Here is a 21,656-nt window from a genome sequence, read left to right as displayed (position 1 = left end):
AGCATTAGTAATTAACAACACCCACTCTCGCTTAAAACAGCTGAGAGCTTAGAAAAACCACCGTTACAGGGGCTTTAATATCAGAAAAAGAAAAAAACAGCTTAACATAGATAAAACACACAGACAAGGAAGCCTAAACAACTCAAACTACAAATTAGGAGGTCAATATGTTGACAACTGAACTTTTTAAGTTTAACTCCAAGTCTAAAACAGCTTTAATTCCATGCATATTATTTTCACAAAACATGTTCGAGAATGACCTTTCAGAATTATTTACCGCATTTCATTTCCCATTGAGGATTTGGTTAAAAAAATTGTTCAGAACAGCCTGCAAATTTGTATTTTCATATAAATTCTGTTTTTTTATGCCCTAATGGACTCAACAGCCTTTATTATCTTAAATATAGATTCATAGTTAGGCAGCTAAAACTGATCAAAATCTGTTTCAAAGTTGTAAATAAAACAAAAAATACTGGAGTATGTTTTACAAGGAAAATCAAAATGTCATGTTTAATCCATTGTTACTTCACGTTTCTTTGTAATTTTTTTCTAGTGTTGTGTAAAAATGTGGATATTTAATGATTTTTTTTTAAATATATTAAAATAGGAGCTAAAATCATCTAAAAAACAATTCTGAATTCCATTTTACTTATTGAATCGAAACTATGGCATTGAACTCTATGGCAAACTACTCATTCATGCATATTTGTGGACAGACCACACAATCAACCAATCAGCATCCTCGTCACTCACCCTGAGCGCCACCCACTTGTCCAGCATTCTTTTGTCATTGAACTCAACAGAGCCGCCCAGAGGAAGTGATGCAGAAGGTGCTGTTTCGCCTTCGGACCCTTTCCACAGGCCACATCACTAAAAAAATGATTGCGCAGTTCTCCAAGAAGACCAGAGCGGCCCTGTAATGGTGCTGTGGTGTTCACCTGTGAGAGATGACATTTATGAGACTTTCATCTAGGACCTGGATAATATTCAGTACAGTGTGAATGGGCTGGGATTTCATCTGTGTTGAGACTGAAAGTTCAAAAAGAGCTGTATTTGGTAGAGATTTGGCTAGCTGTTGTTTGCCAACGTGTACCTTGGACGACTTGGTGTGGTCAAGATACCAGAAACTTCACGTGTCTATTGCCAGCTGTAACAAAGTATGAGCTGTCATCTGAGAAAGACACAGCCGTCACTTTACTGGACACCTTGTTGGTGGCAACCACAACATTTTTCTGAAATGACAAAAACACAAATATTCAGTCTAGGAAATTTTTATGCTATGATTGATGGATGTGTTTTTTAGGCTATTGGTTGAGTAAAGTGAAACAATCAAAAGGGTTAAATCGTGGTAAACACAAAGTATGTAAAACCGAACTACATTAAAGGAATAGTTCACTAAAAAATAAAAATTTGCTTAACATTTACTCACCCTGAGGCCATTCAAGATGTAGATGAGATTGTTTCTGTCACAACAGATTTAGAAAAATGTAGGATTACATCAGTTGCTCACCATTGGATCTTCTGCAGTGAATGGGTGCCGTCAGAACGAGAGTCCAAACAGCTGATAAAAACATCCCAATAATCCACAAGTAATCCACACCACTCCAGTTCATCACTTAACATCTTGTGAAGTGAAAAAGCTGCATGTTTGTAAGAAACAAATCTAGGCAATTCAACCTTAAACCATCGCTTCTGGCCAAAATACCAGTACCTAATTTATTATTACGCGTCCTGAAAAAATCCCGAGTCATCCTCTCACTTCAAAAATCCACCATCATATATGTTTAGAACCATTTTGGACTGTTGTTGGTTGTAAACGGTACTTGATCTGTGCAGATTTCTCTCCTGATTCAGACAAGATTACTTTTTCACTTTAAAAAAAGCAATATTATGTATAGAGGACTTGTATTTGAACCAAAAGCAACAATTTGGACTGATTTTTTTTTTTACAAATACAATTACAAATACACAGCTTTTTCGCTTTATTAGAAGTTAATTGATGGGGCTTTGTGGATTATTGTGATGTTTTTATCAGCAGTTTGGACTCATTCTGACGGCACCCATTCACTGCAGAGGATCCACTGGTGAGAAACTGGATTTCTCCAGATTTCTCCAAATCTGATCTGATGAAGAAACAAACTCATCTACATCTTAAATGGCCTGAGAGTGAGTACGGTTTTCATTTTTGGATGAACTATTCCTTTAAATTACTCTTCTTTTCATTCTTCAACTATAAGCATACACTGTATAAATTATAATGTACGTTCTTTATAGTGCACTACAAATATAGTGTTGCCTTGTGTTAACACCATTCCTTTATAGCATTGCAAACACTGCTATTTCCTCCAGGAAAAGCACATCAAACAGCAAATATAAAAATAATAAACTAAATGAAAACCATCTTTCACGACTGTACGAATGTTGCTAGTCACCTTCCAGGCCCAGACGTTAACCATCATGTCATGTTGGAAACCCACGCTGACGATGTATTTACTGTTGGGAGAGAAAGCCACACACGCCACGCCGTGTTCATGGTTCTGTAACTCTGCCACCTGTGTCCTCTCTGCCACATCCCAGACACGCACCGCCGGCATATGACCGCTCTAGAGAGAGAGAGAGAGAGAGAGAGAGAGAGAGAGAGAGAGAGAGAGAGAGAGAGAGAGAAAGATTATGAAGGCTGTCAACATGTTTTAGTCCAGACAATCTCAAAACAAGAGCTAAATCTACCAGATTAAGAAAAATATATATATATATATATTTAGAAACATACAATAAACATATACATATATATATATATATATATATATATATATATATATATATATATATATATATATATATATATATATAAGTAAGATTTTTTTATGAATTTATACGTTTTATTCTTAGAGAATGCATTAATCAAAAGTGGCTGATCAATGGTAGCAAAGATAATATTTATAATATTAAAAAAATATGTCTATTACTTAACATATAATGCTATTCTTTAAAACTTTCTTTTCATCAAAATATTCCTGAAAAAAATGTAGCAAAGGTTTCACAAAAATATGAACCTGCATAACTGTTTTCAACACTGAAAATAATAAGAAATGTTTCTTGAGCATCAAATCATCATATTGAAGGATCAGATGACACTGTAAAGACTGCTGGAAATTCATTCAAAGAAATTAAATGTTAAAATATATACAATTAGAAAAGTTATTTTAAATTGTAATAATACTTCATAATTTTATATTAAATTTCCACTGTGTTTTTTTTTGATCAAATAAGTGCAGCCTTGTTAAGCATAAGAGAGTTTGTTCAAAAATGAATAAATAAATAATTAAACACATAAACAATGTCTATACTGTATGTTATATATTATAGAAATGTTGATTTTTCCTGGCCTGAAAATCACTATCATATTTACATCCCTTGATATTTTCATATTTTATCTGACTGTGGGAACCTTGGCTTTGTATTTTGATGTATTGCAAGCATGTATTCAAGAGCACCTTTCTGTTTAGTGCAATGCTTGTTTGTGCAACACGTTGACATAGATCCCACGTTACGCAACTCCAATCAAGACAGATCATGTCAGATCACCGCAAACCAAAAGGAATTAATGAAGATTCGTTGTGATTAATCTAACACAACATCCCGCTTTAATACAGGACTGTGCTGCCAACATCTAAACAGAATTCAGTGCTGCTGGGGATTCACGGTGAGAATGTAGGGGTCAGAGGTCAAACCACAGTGCGCAGACAAATGCCGATTCCAGACTGTTTCGGTCTCTTCCTCCAGGCACATTTTCTTTCTCTTCCTCCCTACATGCTCTCTTCCTTGCCCTTTCTTGGTGCTCCCGCTTTGACCTTTTTATGACCGCAGACACAGTCTGTGTGCAGGTTGGCATGATGCCGCCTGTTGCCATGGCAGCCGGTGAACACAAACTCACATCACTTTCACATGCTGGAGTTAAAAACCCCTCTCAAACAGAAAGGATTACTTTTTTGTCTAAACACACACACACATCACCCGTTCCCATGATTTAGTGGATTAGAGAAGCAGACAGGATCTGTGCTCATGTTCAGTCTTGCAAACAAAGTCCAAGCAGCTCTTATCACGGTCCACACTACTGTTTCAGACATTAGTGGCATGCCTGTGACCAGAGGTATGGACACTTCATCAATGCACATTTTTCTTAAAGGGATAGTTCCTTAAAGGGATAATCTTTTGTTTCAATCATTTAGTTTTATTCTGAAGATTGTAATACCGTGTGTCTGTGTTTTATTATAATCTGGACTTCTGTGTGATTTATATATTGCAGTCAAAGCAATAAATCCCTCCTAATCCAAATGTTAGTGCTGCAAAATTGAGGAAGGAAAGCAACCATCATCACATTTGTCTGTACTTGACTCCACTGTGATAAGAGACAAATTACACTGATGGTTAGTCATTGCTCACAGGGATTTCAGATTTCAGTACTGAAGGTACAAGATAGAGAGCTTTATGTTCATACAGCCGCCTACATCAGCTACATCTAAGTGAGATACTGTTCCAGAGCTCCTGATTTCCTACTGGATCATGTGATGTAACCACAAAGCACAGATATACTGAGCAGTTGAGTACTTACCTCACCAGTGACCATGTATCTGCCATCAGCAGAGAAGGAGAGCGTAGTGATGGTTTTCCTGTGAGAGAGTGGACGGAAGTATTTAAGACAATGTTGAAGTGTATGCATCCTGCAATGTAAGAGACTTCCTCTCCATCTGGTCACCCATTACTTATGATGATTATATGTTTGAGCATCCCAACACAATGATATTTGCTGAACCAGTGGCATGAGTTTGGGACAGGACTATCTGTTTGGTCAACCAGTGGCAGACAGGGTTGTGTGACAGTAAGCCAGTTTAGAAAAAAAATATATATATTTTTTTAGTTCTTAAAAGAAACATTTTTTTTTCTTAGTGTAAAGAACATTTTGACAAACTTCCAAAATGTTTTTTATTTTCCCAGTAATGAAATACCATTTTGTTTTCCATAAAGAACCTTAGTGAACAGTTCTGAAAGGAACCGTTTTGTTAGTGTGGAGAACATTTTACAATTTAATTAAAATTCCTCATGAAATCATTATTGAAGTTTTTTGTTTTTTTTTGTATGAATATGTTAGCCTTAACATGCGACAAAATTCGCATTTAGAAAACATTTTTAAAAACTTTTAATCAATATGGATCAGTTGATTTTGAACCTGCACTTCAGCTTCTCATCAAACTTTCTGTCCAATCAAATGCTCTCTAGAATATGAAGCGTCCCGCCGCTATATTATAAACAGATACTGAAGCTCTGGCTGAAATTGGTCACTTGTTCACAGTATGGTGAATTGGTCACTATACTGGGGATAATGAACGATTCAGACAATGTAAATATGCTTTCCATTGAGATGAAACATTGCGCAGCACACACAGAGCTTTACAAATCTCAATGGCTCTGGCCCGAGATGTGAGATTATAAATGAAACGCTATTGGTTATTTAAAAAGAGGGCAGGGCTGCTCTATATGTCCCAACCTGTCATCCTGTTTCAGTTGAAATTACCTCAACACATAAAATAACACTGTGCATTTTAAAGGGTCATGAAACCCCCCATTTCTGCACTGGTTAGTTCTCACCACAGTTTTAAAAAATGCTAAAAAAGTGGGCGTGGTGTGCAGCGGACCGGGGGAGAGGGAAGAGGGAAGACAGACAGCACACACAGCTTTGCGTTCAGACAGTTTCATTTCGCTACCATCGAGTTAGAAACACAAATAAATGCACAGCAATTTGATGCACCCTGCATCGAAAACATATTACATTTACATTCAGTCATTTAGCAGACATTTTTATTCAGAGCGACTCACAAATGAGACATATATATTATTCTGTGGCGTTTATATAAGCCTTTTGACAGGTTGTGTCACAGAGCTATAAAAACGGTTACACTCACCAAGTAAATGAATCGCGTTTGTGCCAAACTCTTATTACAAAGAAAAAACACTCTTCTGCGATCCATGAATGTTTCTCTGTTAATGTGTGCGATGTCATTTCACAGTCTGATGCATCATAGCAAATCAACACATGTTGTTGTGAATAATTAAGCGAAGCATCTTCTCATAGGATAAGAACATGCAATCTCATGAATAATTGAATAGACACCAACGCTCATCAATGTACTATAGTCCATTGCCACGTCACATATCGTGACGTCAACACAATGTAGATTTTAAATTTGGAAGATGAAAATAGAGCAAAAAAGCTTAAAATTAACCAATTTTCTCCAACAGTTCAAATTAGCGGATGCTAACATTGTCTTCTATGATGTACAACACAAACATCTCTGCTATAATCTTAGAATAAGTAGTCTGGGGGTTTCATGACCCTTTAATACACTTCAGTGGATCTTTAAAGATTGTTTTTCCTCTATAAACCTTTTTTGGAATGGAAATGTTACACAGGTGTTAAAGGTTCTTCATGGAACCATCAATGCCAACAAATAACCTTCTTTTTTTTTTAAGAATGTATAGAGAACCTTTAGTGGAATAGAAAGGTTTACCCTTAGATGCCAATAAAGCACCTTTATCTATAAGAATATAGTACACTTGTGCAGCTTATGAGCCATAAGAGGTGACATTTATTCACGTTGCGCTTGGTTACAAAAGTATGAAAAAGTCTTACCTGGAGCTATTGAGGATATGATGCTGTTTGTTTTTCTTAGGGTTCAGTAGCACCACCACACACCTATAAAATGACAAAAGAAAGGGGTCATTAAAATGGGATTTAGCTGACACTTTCAATCCAAAACAACATAAACAAAACTATTTTACTATGGTGAAAAAGTCTTAATCAATGACAGCCTTTGGGTTAGCAGCCCAGATCTTGACAGCTAAGCCACAATCCCACAATTCCACTACCTAAATCATAGAGTGGTGTTTTCTACTACCTTAATTAGACAAAAAGATACTTATTTTAACATGCTTATACCTGATTTTTTAGGCCAACATTTAACAATGTTTCATATCCTGAGTCTGTTAATGTATTAGAGCAGTAACCATGATAGTATTTGAAGTACCTTGGAGTGCTACTGTATTTACTGTGAATATCATGTTTTATGTTTCTGGTGAATATATCATAATAAAGTATTGCTATCTAAAAGGTCAATGTACTATACCGCTGCCACAATTTATTTTCTAGGTGTGTTATTTTGGGTTTTGTGTTGTACGGGTGCAGTGTGTGACAGAGTCGAGTCTTATCCTCTGCCTTTTTTATCTCCCAAATACAGGAACAATCTCATTCCTTTTCAAAGAATGAAAAACAAACACAAGCCCTTACAGCCTTTCATATGGAAGTACTGTAGAGCTGGTGGTATAAAGACTGCCTGAGACAATGTCAGAAAAGGAAGGCAGTCAGACAAACAGAACACAGAGGAAACACGTCAACGACCACTGCTGAATCCATTGGTACAGTCAGAAAAATAAGAACAAGTAAAAACTGCTAAAACACACATTTTCACAAATAACTGCATAAACAAAATGCTGGAGTCCCTACTAAAAGTAAAATGCTGATACAGAGACAGTTTGTGCTTAAATCAGTTTTCAGAAAAGCAAAAACACCCTGCCATGCATTTCCACAGCCACCCAAAGGAGATGAGTGCTCAGACTATCTGATACATTAGTTGCAATTAAACTCACAAACTAAATCTATAAATAAAGATATAGATAAAGAAACAGATAGTTGGATGAATATTTGGATAGATATATAGATGCATGCACAGCGTAAATTAATACAGTTTTTAAATTGATGTAAAATTGTATATGATGTAGAATTAAAACATATAGCATATATAAAAATAAATAAAATTAATGATATTATTTATTATTATAATTATTTATTTATTATAATTTAGACTCATATAAAACATAGTCATTAGATAGGGAAGAAAGGAAGGAATGTAGGAAATAAATAAATGAATAAAATATTTGTACTCATTCATATACACAAAATTGCAAGGGTCAGGCTCCCTGCTACGCGCATTCTTATAGTTCAGGGTCCATGTTTTCTGCCCACACACATGTTTGTGAGACTCATGACATCGAACATGACAGATAATCAAGAGATTTATTTGAGGTACTTAGTAGTGAGAAACAGGATTTCCTCAAATCACACCTTTATAGTCTGCTTCATTTTCAAAACCATCATATTAAATCATATAACAAAAAATTCTTACCAAAAGATCTTCCATGAAATTTGTTATTTTACATTACATCCTCACTAAATCTTACATAAAAAAAATAAAAAAACAAAGCCATACAGGAAGCCCCATCCTGTCTAAATGGGGGATGCTTAGACAGAATTAATTCATGTGCAAACGTGTACCAGACTTTATAGAGATAATCAAATGTCTGCTTTAATGAAACTACATCTTCAGAGTAAAGGTCTCTTCCACTGGCAAAGGTCCAGCTCTATTGGTCAGTTTAAATGAAACACACACACAAAGAAAGCACAAAGCCACACAAGCGCTCGGTCTCCCCCAGCCACAGGAAGAGCCCCGTTTGGAATCGGCCAAGTTAAAGCCTCCCTGTCATCAAGCTCTGTGCGTCTGAGAAGAGAGGGACAGAACAGATGACCTCATGCTTCAATTGCACATTACTCATGTCTCTAGAAACCACTGATACCAAAGAAAGGGAAACGAAGGAGGAGTGGACCTTCACTGTTGGCAGGTAATACCAATAATGGATCTCCTGCACCACATACAAGCCAAGCTGTTGATGGGATTGACAGGCCTCGGATCAATGACTGTGCAAGCCTGTTGTAAGAACATCTATGGCTCCTTCCATTACAAAGATAAGCTGATATGAATCAGTGCACAGTCAGCAAATATGCCTGGCCTTGTAAACAAAAAATATCTAAAAATTTAGCTCAAATTAAAAGTGTCGTTCACGGTATGTTCATATAATGCAATGTTAACAAATGTGATCTAATTTTAAAGTCTAAATCAGGATAACTTTGAACAATATATTTTTATATTGTTTGAGTTTTGTTCATGTAATCTTCAGGCGAATGTTGTGTTATATTGATGTCAAATCTATATTTAGCTGTCTTAAATGTCACATATCTCAGCCAACATCACCACTTATTTGCATACTCTCTTCAACAGGCTGAGCAGGTTGATGTTTTTCCAAAATACTTGTCTTGGAAAACAAGTTTACAATAGGTCGAGCCAGCAAATGAACCCTAACATCGAACTGAATCGGTTAACATACCGAGGCATTGAATTGTGCCTAACGAAGTCTATAGAGATATAACTGTTCTCAAAAATAAACTATAAAAGCACCCAAAGCACAGCCTATTTCACAGAATTTAGAAGGGAAACTCTAAAAATAATTCAGTGCTTATGAGATATAGGACAAATATAATTGTTTGAGCTGTTATATAAACAAAAACTTTTACTAAACCATTTCAGTGTTATTTTAGTACTATTATAGTATTTAATAATATTTTGAGTTAGCTTTTATTTTAATATTTTCATTACCATTTTAGTAATTTCTATTGACTTTTTTTTACTTATTAAAAATATTTTAATCTAGTATTTTTATTTTATTTTAGCTGTAATTTAATTCTCACATTTTACTCTATGAGCATTGGGATAAACATTCCACCACCAAAGTCTACAACTGAAACTAAACTAAAATCTTTTATTTTTCTTTGGTAATTCTTCACTATACAGTTTCAGCCCAGAGCTAAACTCAAATTTCTATGAAAATCTGGAGTTTTCAGCAGAGTTCCATACAATTTTGACTGATTTCATATGAATGTCATTGTACCATTTCAGACATGAGAACTTTATAAGAAAAGCTCGGCAATGAGGAAGTTTATATGAATCATGAGATTCTGCGTAAAACAAGTTATCAAGTAATGACAATGTATCTTGCGTGTGAATATATTGGCTGTTGTTGTGAAACTCTGCAGGGCCCACGTGTGGCATCATGTGCTTCTTGAAACCCAGAAAAAGCTGATCCAGCTCATTATCTCACCTAGCAGTGAATCGAATAAGCCAAGTGAAGTGTAGCAATGCACAGATCAAGCAAATGACTGCTTCAGTGATCTTAGGCCACCAAACCCTCTACAGTTCTCCATATCTCCATAACCAGGCTATTATAAACAGATACAGTGACATTACATGTTGATAGCAAAGTCAGAGGTGGGTAGAAGCAAAAGTACTTATAGAAAAAAATTACTCAAGTAAACTAAAAGTAATAGTCTGAGTAATTACTTGAGTAAGAGTAAAAAAGTATTGGATAAAAAAAAAAAAACTACTCAAGTAGTTAGTTACAAGTTACTTTGGATCATGTAGTAAAGTCAAGTCAAGTCACTTTTATTGTCACATCACCACAGCACATGTGCTTTGGTGAGTGAAATTCTTGGGAGCTAGCTCCAGAAACAGTTAACATATAACCAACAGACATCAATGGGTGAAAGTGTGCAATATGCACATTTATATGGTCAGTACACACAGTGTACCATTAGACAAACTTACAGTTAACACTACACATAATACACAAAGTACATACAAACAGTTAGCTATAGATATACTGTATATCTATAGTCAATTTTTATTTAGATATATATATATATATATATATATATATATATATATATATATATATATATATATATATATAAAAGTTATGTAATATATAAGCATATAGCATATAATATGTTCTTTTTAGCTTTAATGGGGAGACTTTTTTGGCAATCAGGTTCTCAAAAATTATGTAAAAATGCGGATTTAGATTTATTGGCCAACAAATCGGTTATCGGCTTTCATATTTAAGGAATTATCGGTTATTGGTATCGGTCAAAATCAGTGCATCCCTACTTTTTTTTCATCAAATAATCAAATAAAAAATATTAAGCAGTAAAACTGTTTCCATCTCTGGTAATAAGTCAATATATTAGAATGATTTCCGAAGGATCATGACTCTGAAAACTGGAGGAACAGCTGATGAAAATTTGCATCAATAAATTAAATTATAGCCTTATTAAATACATTGTCTTTAATAAGTTACACACACAACAAACTGGTAATGTCATATTGGTATTGTGTGCTGTAATCGAATGTAGCCTATCTAACTGATGAACTGTAGATAGTGCACGCGGTGTTCATCTAATGAAGATCTTCATCAGATTTGTTTTCAATTGACTATATATCCAGAGCCATGTCTTCAATGCTCTTGATATTCTTATAGTTTCTGTTACAAATTTGAGTCAGAACTGCTTCAGACGGCTTAGTGTGTGCGGCAGGGAACTGAATGAATCATTAAAATCAAATCATTCACGATTCGCGAAATAATTCACTTGTTTGCCAAATGGTTTGATCAAAGTCTTTGAACATAATTGACTCAAAAGAATGAATAATTCGCAAAGTGGCATCGCTCATTGCTTAGCGAAAAGTAGAAGGCTTTTGGAATAAACTGAAGCATTTATAAATTGTATTGCATTAAGATAACAAGAGGAGGGTCACCAATAGTAACGAAGTAAATGTACAGTATTTTCACAAAAAATTTACTTGAGTAAAAGTACCTGTCTTTAAATATACTCCGAAAGTATTAGTCACCCAAAACATGTACTCAAGTAAATGTAACGAAGTAAATGTAACTCGTTACTACCCACCTCTGTGCAAAGTACTTATGGATATCCAAAACAGTTAGTCGGTATTCAATGTTGCTGTCACTTTGGAATGAAGAATTTCATAAGTGAAATTCTTTAGATATTTTTCAAATACCTTTCTTTTTCTTTAGCCAGAAGCAACAGTTTGAAGTTAAAAATGCCTTTATGTCTTTGTTTCTTATAAAGATGCAGATTTTCACATCACAATTTGAACCAGCGTTACTGTGAACATCATCAAGTGTGATACAAAACAGTAAGAAACTGTTTATTCATTCTAGAAAGTACTTAAAACAAGCCCAAAGCTGATGTATAGCAAAGGCTAAAGATAACTAGATCACAAACAGCTTGTGTTATGGTCTCTCAGGTTAAACAACTGTTCTGGTTGTAGACAGTTTTGTGTGAGTCTCTGTGTGTGTGTGTGAACAAAGGTTCAAGATGAGGCAGATCAAAATATGGACAGTTTTAGCCTTCTTTCCTCTGGTGAGTGGGATAAAACACAGACAGGTGGTGAGGCGCACACACAGGCATCACTCCCCATCACAACCAAGACTGAGCCCAGCTGTAAGTCTGGCTATTAGCCAGACCTCCCCAGTGACCCAAGCCTGGTCGCTCCTCTGCCTCAGACAGATGGTGACCAGGTTGTCCTAATCCTGCGCGTCTGGGCCCAGCAGTCAGCACACTTTCAGATGGCAGAGGATCATGCACTGTAGGGAATACCTGCTACTATGATGTGCTTAGGCAACCTTCCTGCTCATCTCTTCTGTGCCACTATCATCACCCAATGCAATTGCAAAAATAAGGATAAATAAAATAAATAAAAGGATAAACAGGTTTTCAAAACACTCCCTTGAGTAAAAAAACATTTAAAATACATAAGAAATATTTAGCATAAGAACATTCTTACATAAACATTAAAAAAAACTTTTGACAGGTACCTGTATATAATGTCAGTTTTGCTTTATCTATTTATATATTCAGATGGAGCTGGTGCATGTAAATATAAAACCTACAAACATTCTGCTTTCATTGTAAGGAAATGAGAGGGTTAAAAATTGAAGATGTAAAATATATCTTCATGTTTGCTGTGTTAAACTTTTATTTCAAATATTGACTTATTTAATTCTCAACCTGTGAAAATTAGTTTTGGTCAGAGTTTTGGTCATCCTGGATCACAGATGGCAACATTACTTCCTTCAAGTGACCATCAGCTTTATGCAGTATATATCACTAACCATGTACTTGTAGAAGAAAGATGTTAGTAAAGGGATTCCACTGCTTTCGTACAGACCAGCCTTGCAAAAATCATCCTTCCGCAGTGACCTTCAAGTGAGTTAAACTGATGTTGAGATACGTGTGTGTGTGTGTGTGTGTGTGTTTTGCATATTCATCAGTCTAATTCAGCACTCATCTATACACTTTTACAAGTAGCCAAACTGCTTGTACAACACAACTACGATTTTCAATTATTGTCATTCTTCAAGTACATGACTGCAGAGTCAGAATAAAAATGATACTTGTATTTTATTTTATCCTAAAATGATCTCCGGCATGAGTGGCTTCTACTTGTTTGGTATTCCCACGGGTGTCTTTAGATTGCGGCTCTGCTCTCGGAGCATGTGTGTGTTAGCGTGAGATGTCATTAGGGATTGTGTGTGTGTGGAGCCGGAGAGCCTCACGAGTGCTGAATACTGCAATGCAGCAGAGAGAACGACCACACACACCACAGCAATGCTAAATCAACCTCTACTGCTACAACCTTCCTTTATTTTTTTACTCTGCCCATGTCACCCTTTCCTCCCTTCCTCATATCCATCATCCGTCCGTTCTGCTCTACTGACCCACTTTACCGCAGCACACACATTTTCATGCATCTTTGATTAACACAGAGGGACATTTATTCATTAAGCTCATATCTATTCTACAGTGACCGCCACATTACACCAGAACTCATTCATCATTCAAATGCTCAAATACAGTTCACAGATGTTCTTGCGTGCAGAAATGGATAAATTAGCTAAGGGTGCCTTAATATTATAAATGACTATGTAGATTTACAATTAATTGATCCGTTTACTTCAGTACATGTGTTCCATACATATATATTTTAATGCATGCAAGTCATCCGTTTTGTTTTTTCATGAGCCTGCAAATTCACAGCATTGAGAACTATACCGAGAAAATTTTAACGCATGCTTTAACAACCATAACTTCCTCTGTATCTACAAAAAAAATAAAAATTCTAAGAGATCAAAAAGGCATGTGTAACTCAGCTTTTGCTGTTTGCTTCTGGTTCTACTGGTTTTTCCTGGCTTTGCAGAAGACGCTGTCCTAAACCACACAAAGTACACCCCTCTTATAGCACTGACACTGTACTGCACAACAAAGCCTAATATGAAGGGTTACAGTACTTCTCCTTAAGACAAATATTAAAAACAAAACATTGTGAGAATCATGGCAGGGTGTTGAAAAAGGGCATGAAATGGCTCGCTCAACAGCAAGGTCATTTTAAATCAGCATAATATAAAAAAGGACACCTTTTACTTTCTTAGAACACTTTTCTGGTGTCATCAAGAGAGAAACTCAGGTAATATGTAATATATAAAGTTTATAATCAAGATTTTTTTTTATGTTATTGAAAGCACGTATTAAGATATTTTAATGTTTTTGAAAAGAAAGTTTCTTAATCTCACCAAGTCTGCATTTACTTTATCAAAACTGCAGTAAAAACAGCAATAGTGTGAAATATTATTACAATTATAACCATTTTAATGTAATTTATTCCTGTGATGAAAAAATGCAATATTAATTAATTATAAAATTAAAAAACTTAAATATATTTGTTAGTCATTTTTCCCTATCAATTTTGCACTCCTTATTATCTCTCTCTCTATATATATATGTGTATGTGTGTGTGTGTGTGTGTGTGTGTGTGTGTGTGTGTGTATTTATGTATGTATTCTGTGTTAATTTTCAGAACAGGAATACAAAACGTCAGGAAACGACAGAATTGTATGTTCTGATGTTAAGGTTAAAAACCAAACAGCAAAATGCATTACTGGCTGATGGTCCATTCACGCCAAACAAGTATAAAATAATAAAATACTAAAACAAAAACTCAAATGAAAAACAAATTCACTGTGATATGGTGGCATTTATTAACAAACAAGCTTAGTGGCACCAAATATGTGTAGCTACAGCGGTTTTGCAGGTGTGACCCAAATCTTAAATCATACTGGCCCGCAAGTTTCTCTCATCTAATGAAAAATAAAATGACCAGTGTGAATATTCCCTACAAAAGCTGTAGCACATACTGAGATCATGCAGATAGAACCAGACTGCACTTAAACAAATCTACAGTTCATGAAAATAGGACAACTTCCTGCAAATAGCCTCATCTTTAATTAATACAGTCCAGAAGGAGTTTACAGCTCTTTTAGACTTGAATTAACATTCATATTTCATTTGAATAATAATAATCCAAGATTTGATTTAATCTCGGAAGCTTTGAATGCACTTTGACCTCACATTAGTCTTAAAGTTAGATGATCTAATAAATCGAATAAACAGTTAAACTTGCAGGACAACACAATGCTGGGGAACATCTGCTTTGTGGAGGAATATACAGTTACTACAACAATGCAGACTTGGTTCCTTTACATTAACAGTGCATGCATAAACATATACTACAGTAAACTACCTCAGGTGACCTCACATTTGTTTACAGCATCGGCACAGTATTCAAACAAGAAAATGCATTTCACAGCCCTCGTAAAGGACTGGCTCGATATCTCTTAGACGTGTGGGGTCTGTTAGTGGATCTGTGACAGCTGCTTAAGCCTGCGCTAATTTTCCTACCTATAGCAAGCCAAGACATCAGCACCAAATGCTCGCTTGGCTCAATCAAACTGCTGACTTAGCATCGAGTGAGGTTTGTTATAGAAGCTTTGTGAGCCTTAAAAATAAAAAGAACACTTCTACTGTACCTTCCTATACTGCATTCAACAGATTTGTTCAATACATAATACCGTTCTAGCCAGGTCATGTTTAACTTTTTATAAGTTATGTTTATTAAGCATGCATTTTCAGTGTTTCATCAGCTGGGCAATCAACTATCCTAACAGTCTCGTTTTCTATTATAATATATTTTATAATGTAATTTATTCCTGTGATACAAACTGAATTATCAGCATCATTACTCTGGTCTCCAGTGTCACCTGATCTCATAGAAATCGCTAAAGAAATATTTCTTATTAATATCAATGCTGAAAAGAGTTGCGCTGCTTAATATTTTTGTGCAAACCAAGATGCATTTTTCCAGGATTCTTTAAAGAATAGAAAGAATGTATTTACTGTCATTAGTGATCAAGTTAAAGCATCTGAATAAAAGTGTTAATAACTTTACTGACCCCAATCCTTAGAACAGTAATGTACACATACTGTACACAGTACTTTTATGACTTTATTTTCAATTGTATACCTGAACAGCACTACTGGAGTCCCACTGACTATAGCTTTTGAACTGTAATCTATTTCAAATAAAATAAATGCCACTCATGATGACGCATGATGCTCCAAAGTAATTAAAAAAATACTGTGGTATTGCTATTGTGCAAGTCCGGAAACATTTTGTTTCAAAAACTTTGTGATTGTAATAATGTGTTATACTATAAATCACAAGACCAGGTGCACTTTTCCAGAGATTAAATAGCCAAAGCAATTTTTATTCTTGGCCACTGCTCTAATTCAATACATTTGGGGGGAAAAAATATCAAAATCAAGCTGCATTCATGCTTTGGAGAGAGAACGAAGATCTACAGGATGTTTTAAGAGCCAAATTGTCTTTGTAAAACGCTAGACTAAATCCTGCATTTCCTGTTTGTACCACACCTAACGTCACTAAGATCACTCAACTGTTATCAGATTCTTAACTCTCCTCTTTTTTCACTCTGTGGTTTCTTTTGCCAGTAAGAACTTCCTTCTGCGAGTCACCAAGCTCTGTTTTTAGCAATGTGCTACAAAACTACCTCCAAAATGAGATCTGACTCACCATCATAGATCATCATTCAACTGATTACATTCACCTGGTTATTCAGGCAAGTGTCACAAAATTATTAAAAAAAAAAAAACTTTTCTTATTGTGAGAAATTGAGTTACTTACCCGGCTGGGTAAGCAACCAATCCTGAATGTGGGTCACACGCCAAAGCACGATTCGCGACGGAAGTGATTCCCAGGACTTTTTCCAACGTCACCTGAGGAATTACATTAAAATAAAAGTTTTGATGGGCACTTCACATTATTTGAATGTTGTCTGAACACTGAATTATTCTTGAATATGAACAACACAAAAATGTAATATATGAATGTAAAATAAATGTAAATATTTTTAAATAAAGAAAATATATAAATTAAAATATTAATGTTTTACTATATATATTAAATATACATAAAAAAAAATAAATAAAAAAATATATATATATATATATATATATATATATATATATATATAATATATAAAATATTTTAAAATATATAAAATATAAATTGAATATATAAATTAAAATACAAAATATTTTAAAATATCTAAAACATTAATTAAATATTCAACATTTTCCATGAGACTTTAAATAGTGCTGAACTGTTCAAACTGAAGGAAACATGTTCTTCAAGCACAAAAACAAGATTAAATATTTAATGCTTAAATCTGCAAACAGTAAACTGGCTGGGTAATGTGTGAATAACATTCCCATTATAGTGTAAATTTACACTACAACTGCATAAGCACTGACTAATACTAATTTATAAAAATGTGGTAAATCATTACTCAAAAGTTGTTACTACCATAATTACAGATTATGTATAATGCATAATATGTATAAGATGAACACACAATGTCATACTATCATTCCAGCAAAAAACAATGAGGAATGCACATGCACTGTGAAAACCACATAAAACCAGTTTATTGAACATCTACACCTGTCTTCAGCATCTGAGACCTTTATTCTATGCATTAAAACCTCTGCCTAGACCATCTCTTCAAAGAAAGCATGGCCATATCCAAGCTCAGAACACTCTCATATCAGTCATGGCCACATTAAGTACAGGTCAAGAGAGAACTGAAAGGAACAACACCCGGTTTATAAAAGTGGTCTTCTGCCATCATTTCATTAATAAGGACGCAAGCTGTCTTTCCGTTTACTACTGTTTTATCCCCAAAAAATACAGGTTTCAACAAATCAAAAAGCTGAAGTCAGCGTTTGGACATCAAATTATATGCATGTACATCCATTATCCTACTGTAAGCTGGATGTAGCCTCAGTACTACCACAATTTGTGCTGAACATGCTGATGCTAAAAACACTATAATTGTGGTTGTTGCTTTGATTTATCATCTTTCCAAAGTTGTTTTGACAGACCTCCATATATCCACTGTGTCTCAGAGTGCTGTAACAACGGAAAAAGAGCTCATTTTCAATTGCATGCTGTTTTTAAACCATTTCTCATCCAGCATCTCTAATGGGAATTTCTGAACCCACGGCTGTGTCATGCACTTTTCCAGAAACTTTCTTGCAATCATTGTATGTCGGATCACCGGAGAACAGCAAAGTCCTTGAGCCAGGAGTCAATGAACTGCACAGCACCTTTCATTTTCATACAGTGTGTAAACCTTGGAAAATAGAGCCCTGTCTAAGAGATCAACTGATGTATAGTCTTACAAAAAGCTCAGATTCCTTTGTCTGGGTTATGTACACCAGCGATTCCTAAAGTGCTTTAGGCAAAAAGAGAGACAGATCTCCTCTTTTGTACGAAACAAAGACACCTTGACAGAGTCTTTTGCATAGCGCTTAAATGGTATGTAAAAATTATTGTCTCTACAGCAATCATCATCACGGTTTGATATTGAATTTTTATTATTATTATGACATGCATGTTAAATGCATGAAATGTAATTGCATAGGGTGACTTCTCTGAAGCATTGTGCATTGCAACCAGGAACCATAAATGTTTAAAATTACTTATTATATTCTTGTCCCACAGTACAGCTTGTGTCCCTCCTTCATTAGCCCCTTTCACACAGTCTTTACTGGTAAATAACAGGTAAATTACTGTTAAGAGATCATGTGTGAATGATGCTTTTATAATATATTTATCAGCTGTTTAAACTCTCATTTTGATGGCACCCATTCACTGCAGAGGATCCATTGGTGAGCTTCAAACCTTTTAAGGAAACAAGGTCATCTATTGAATGGCCATAGCAAATGTAACATTTTGGGTGAACTATTCTTTTAAAAATATAATATAATACAATTGAATAAGTTTAATTTGAGATGGGGCATAAAATGAGCAATAATATCAGTGATGCCTTATCCAGCACCATAAACACTATAATACAGACTAAAGAGACATTCCATATAGATATGGATTTGGTTACAGAAAATGTGCTTGTGAGAACAACGGTGTACAATTTATGAACAACAAATCATATGCAGCTGAGGTCTCAGAGTTATTCAAGGCATTCGTTTCAGTTGCACAACAGCCTCAACAATCATAAAACCACAAGGCTCCTGTGTATGAGACGGAAGTACAGTCATCCAAGCCAGGGTCTGCAGCAGTAAACAGGCAATCTGAATGGAATGCAACAGTCAGTAGCCTAATTAATACTCTGATACAATAATCATAATGCATATTTGAGCATTATATTTTCACAATATGCACTTTACCACTGCTTGAATTTTTAAAAATATATTATATACTGAATAAAGGGTGCCCTCATCCCCAAACTGAAAATGCACTCAATATTATGTTATCTTATATTGAGGGTTTCTGTATATTGCAGCGCATTTTTAACAAATTTATTTTCACTGCACCATTACGAGTGTTTAATTAATTGAGGGCCATTCATATTATTATTATTATTATCGTGCATTATAATCTCCCAGCATGACATTTATCAGGGCTTGAAATTATTTGTGACATGTGGCAAATAGGTCAGTAATTTTTAGTCTTCTTGCTGTTGCACTGTACTGAAAGAACCACATCATGCCTTTGTGAAGTTTACACAACAAAACCCTGGAAACATTTTGACATATAAGTGCCAATTAATTGTCACCTTGCATTAAACTGCCGAAAATCCCAGCTATCGGATACACTGTCAGCTGCAGATAACAGATTACATACGTAACGTGCTTCATGTAATTTAATGTAAGTAGTGCACTGTACCTTATCCCTGAGATTCTCTTTGTTGTTTCCAGCTTTACTTCTTCTCAATTTAATGAAAGGCGAAGGAATCTGATTTTTAATCCGACTTTTGATAGTTGTGTTTTCCCCTGTCATCTTGATTTGGTGCGCTGTTGATTCAATATTTCCAACAAACAAATGGCGGGACGCTACAATCACAGTCGTTAATCAATTAGACAAACAATACGCGTTTAAAATAAGCCATGATCCGTTCACTGCGTGTTTATTTCCTATACTAAACCAATCCACCACTATCGGAGCTTTAAATCCTGTGCTGTAGTCCTGTCGGTGAGAGACGTGCTCCTCACTGACGTCCATTTGTTAAAATGGACCATGTTTCGTGTATAATCAGCAGTTTGACGGCGAGCCGGTGTGAAAGCTCCGCGAACAACCTCCAGTCGTGATACCTTCACCGGTGTGGTGTGTATTTACAAACCCTACTACTGTAAAGGCAAGGCTCATGAATATTAATTATGCAAGGCGACGTTTTTTCAGTCGGTTGTTCTGATTGGCTGAAAGGCTAAAATCGGGAGGCGGACGCTTGGCAGCTGGCCAATTAACGATTTATGTTATGGGGGACCTCTTGGCTCCTGAATATAAATAAGATAACGCGACTTGATATCTCAGGAGTACAAAATGTTGCGTGCTTCTCTTAATTAATATAAAAATTTGCCTTAGCCACTTAACCATTATACTTTAAATACACATATGTATACAATTAGTTTACTTTAGGCAAAGTGTTTATTTTGATGTTTGCAAATAATTGAATAGTAGAAAACTGTCGCATTATCGTATTCATTTCCCACAACTGTATAATTCAGTTTAAGCTTGGAAACTCGTTTTTTTTTTAACGTTTTCCGCTCTGGTTTTAGCTCAGGTCAAAGCACAAATACCGGTATAGCATCTTGGACCAGTAACATACCATCTACAGGATAAATGTTGTTTGCATTTTACAGCAATGGTTCCAATGTAAACATTGCATGGTTGCAATTCTCCAGTCTTTGCCAGATGCCATTCTGTAATACCCATGTAGCTTTTTTCATGCACATGCCAAATGTTGGGATATATGAATGAATGATGCAGAGATTAGAAATAAGGATATTTATGGCTGGCAAATGGAGATTTATGACGAAGAACAAATCCAGCCTGCTGTGCCATTCAGACTGAAAACAGTTGTAACTAAATGATAAAGCAACATTTATCATTCCCTTAAAGGGTTACTTCACCCAAAATGAACATTTTGTCAATATTCACCCCAATGTCGTTCCAAACCCGTAAAAGCTTTGTTCATCTTCGGAAAACAATTTAAGATATTTTGGATGAAAATCGGTAGGCTTGAAACTGTCCCATAGACTGCTAAATAAATAACAGTGACAAGGTCCAGGAAAGTATGAAAAGTATCGTGAGAATAGTCCATCTGCCATCAGTGATTCAATCATAAATTTATGAAGCGACAAGAATACTTTTTGTACATGAAGAAAACTAAAATAACGACTTTATTCAACAATTCCTCTCCTCTGTGTCTCTCCAAATTAACATAGTGCTATTTTGGCAAATCTGAGCTGTACGCAGATGGCTTACCCTCCACACTGCCCTGATGCATTGTTTGCTTTCAAACCAAAGTGTAAATACACGTAAATAAAATTTGTTTTGGCATACACTCTTCTGTCAAGAACATGAAAACATTAAATGCATCAACTTACAATTGAGCACCTAGACATTTATGGGTGGTCTTTA

General features: G+C 35.2%; 1 protein-coding gene across 1 annotated transcript; it reads right to left on the bottom strand.

The window, feature by feature from the left end:
* Positions 1–806: 806 nt before the first annotated feature.
* LOC113072714 (mitogen-activated protein kinase-binding protein 1-like) lies at positions 807–20,474 on the bottom strand. Its single transcript, XM_026245681.1, has 7 exons — positions 19,902–20,474; positions 16,839–16,930; positions 6,689–6,751; positions 4,613–4,670; positions 2,433–2,603; positions 1,094–1,232; positions 807–938 (listed from the first exon to the last, which is right to left on the bottom strand). Exons 1-6 carry the CDS (start codon positions 20,013–20,015, stop codon positions 1,113–1,115), a joined length of 618 nt encoding a protein of 205 aa, XP_026101466.1. The 5' UTR covers positions 20,016–20,474; the 3' UTR covers positions 807–938; positions 1,094–1,112.
* Positions 20,475–21,656: the final 1,182 nt, after the last annotated feature.

The sequence above is a fragment of the Carassius auratus genome, unplaced genomic scaffold (genome assembly GCF_003368295.1).
Source record: "Carassius auratus strain Wakin unplaced genomic scaffold, ASM336829v1 scaf_tig00009986, whole genome shotgun sequence".
Classification (NCBI taxonomy): domain Eukaryota; kingdom Metazoa; phylum Chordata; class Actinopteri; order Cypriniformes; family Cyprinidae; genus Carassius; species Carassius auratus.
The sequence above is the reverse complement of the archived record's forward strand: the minus strand, read 5'-3'. Positions and strand labels throughout refer to the sequence as shown.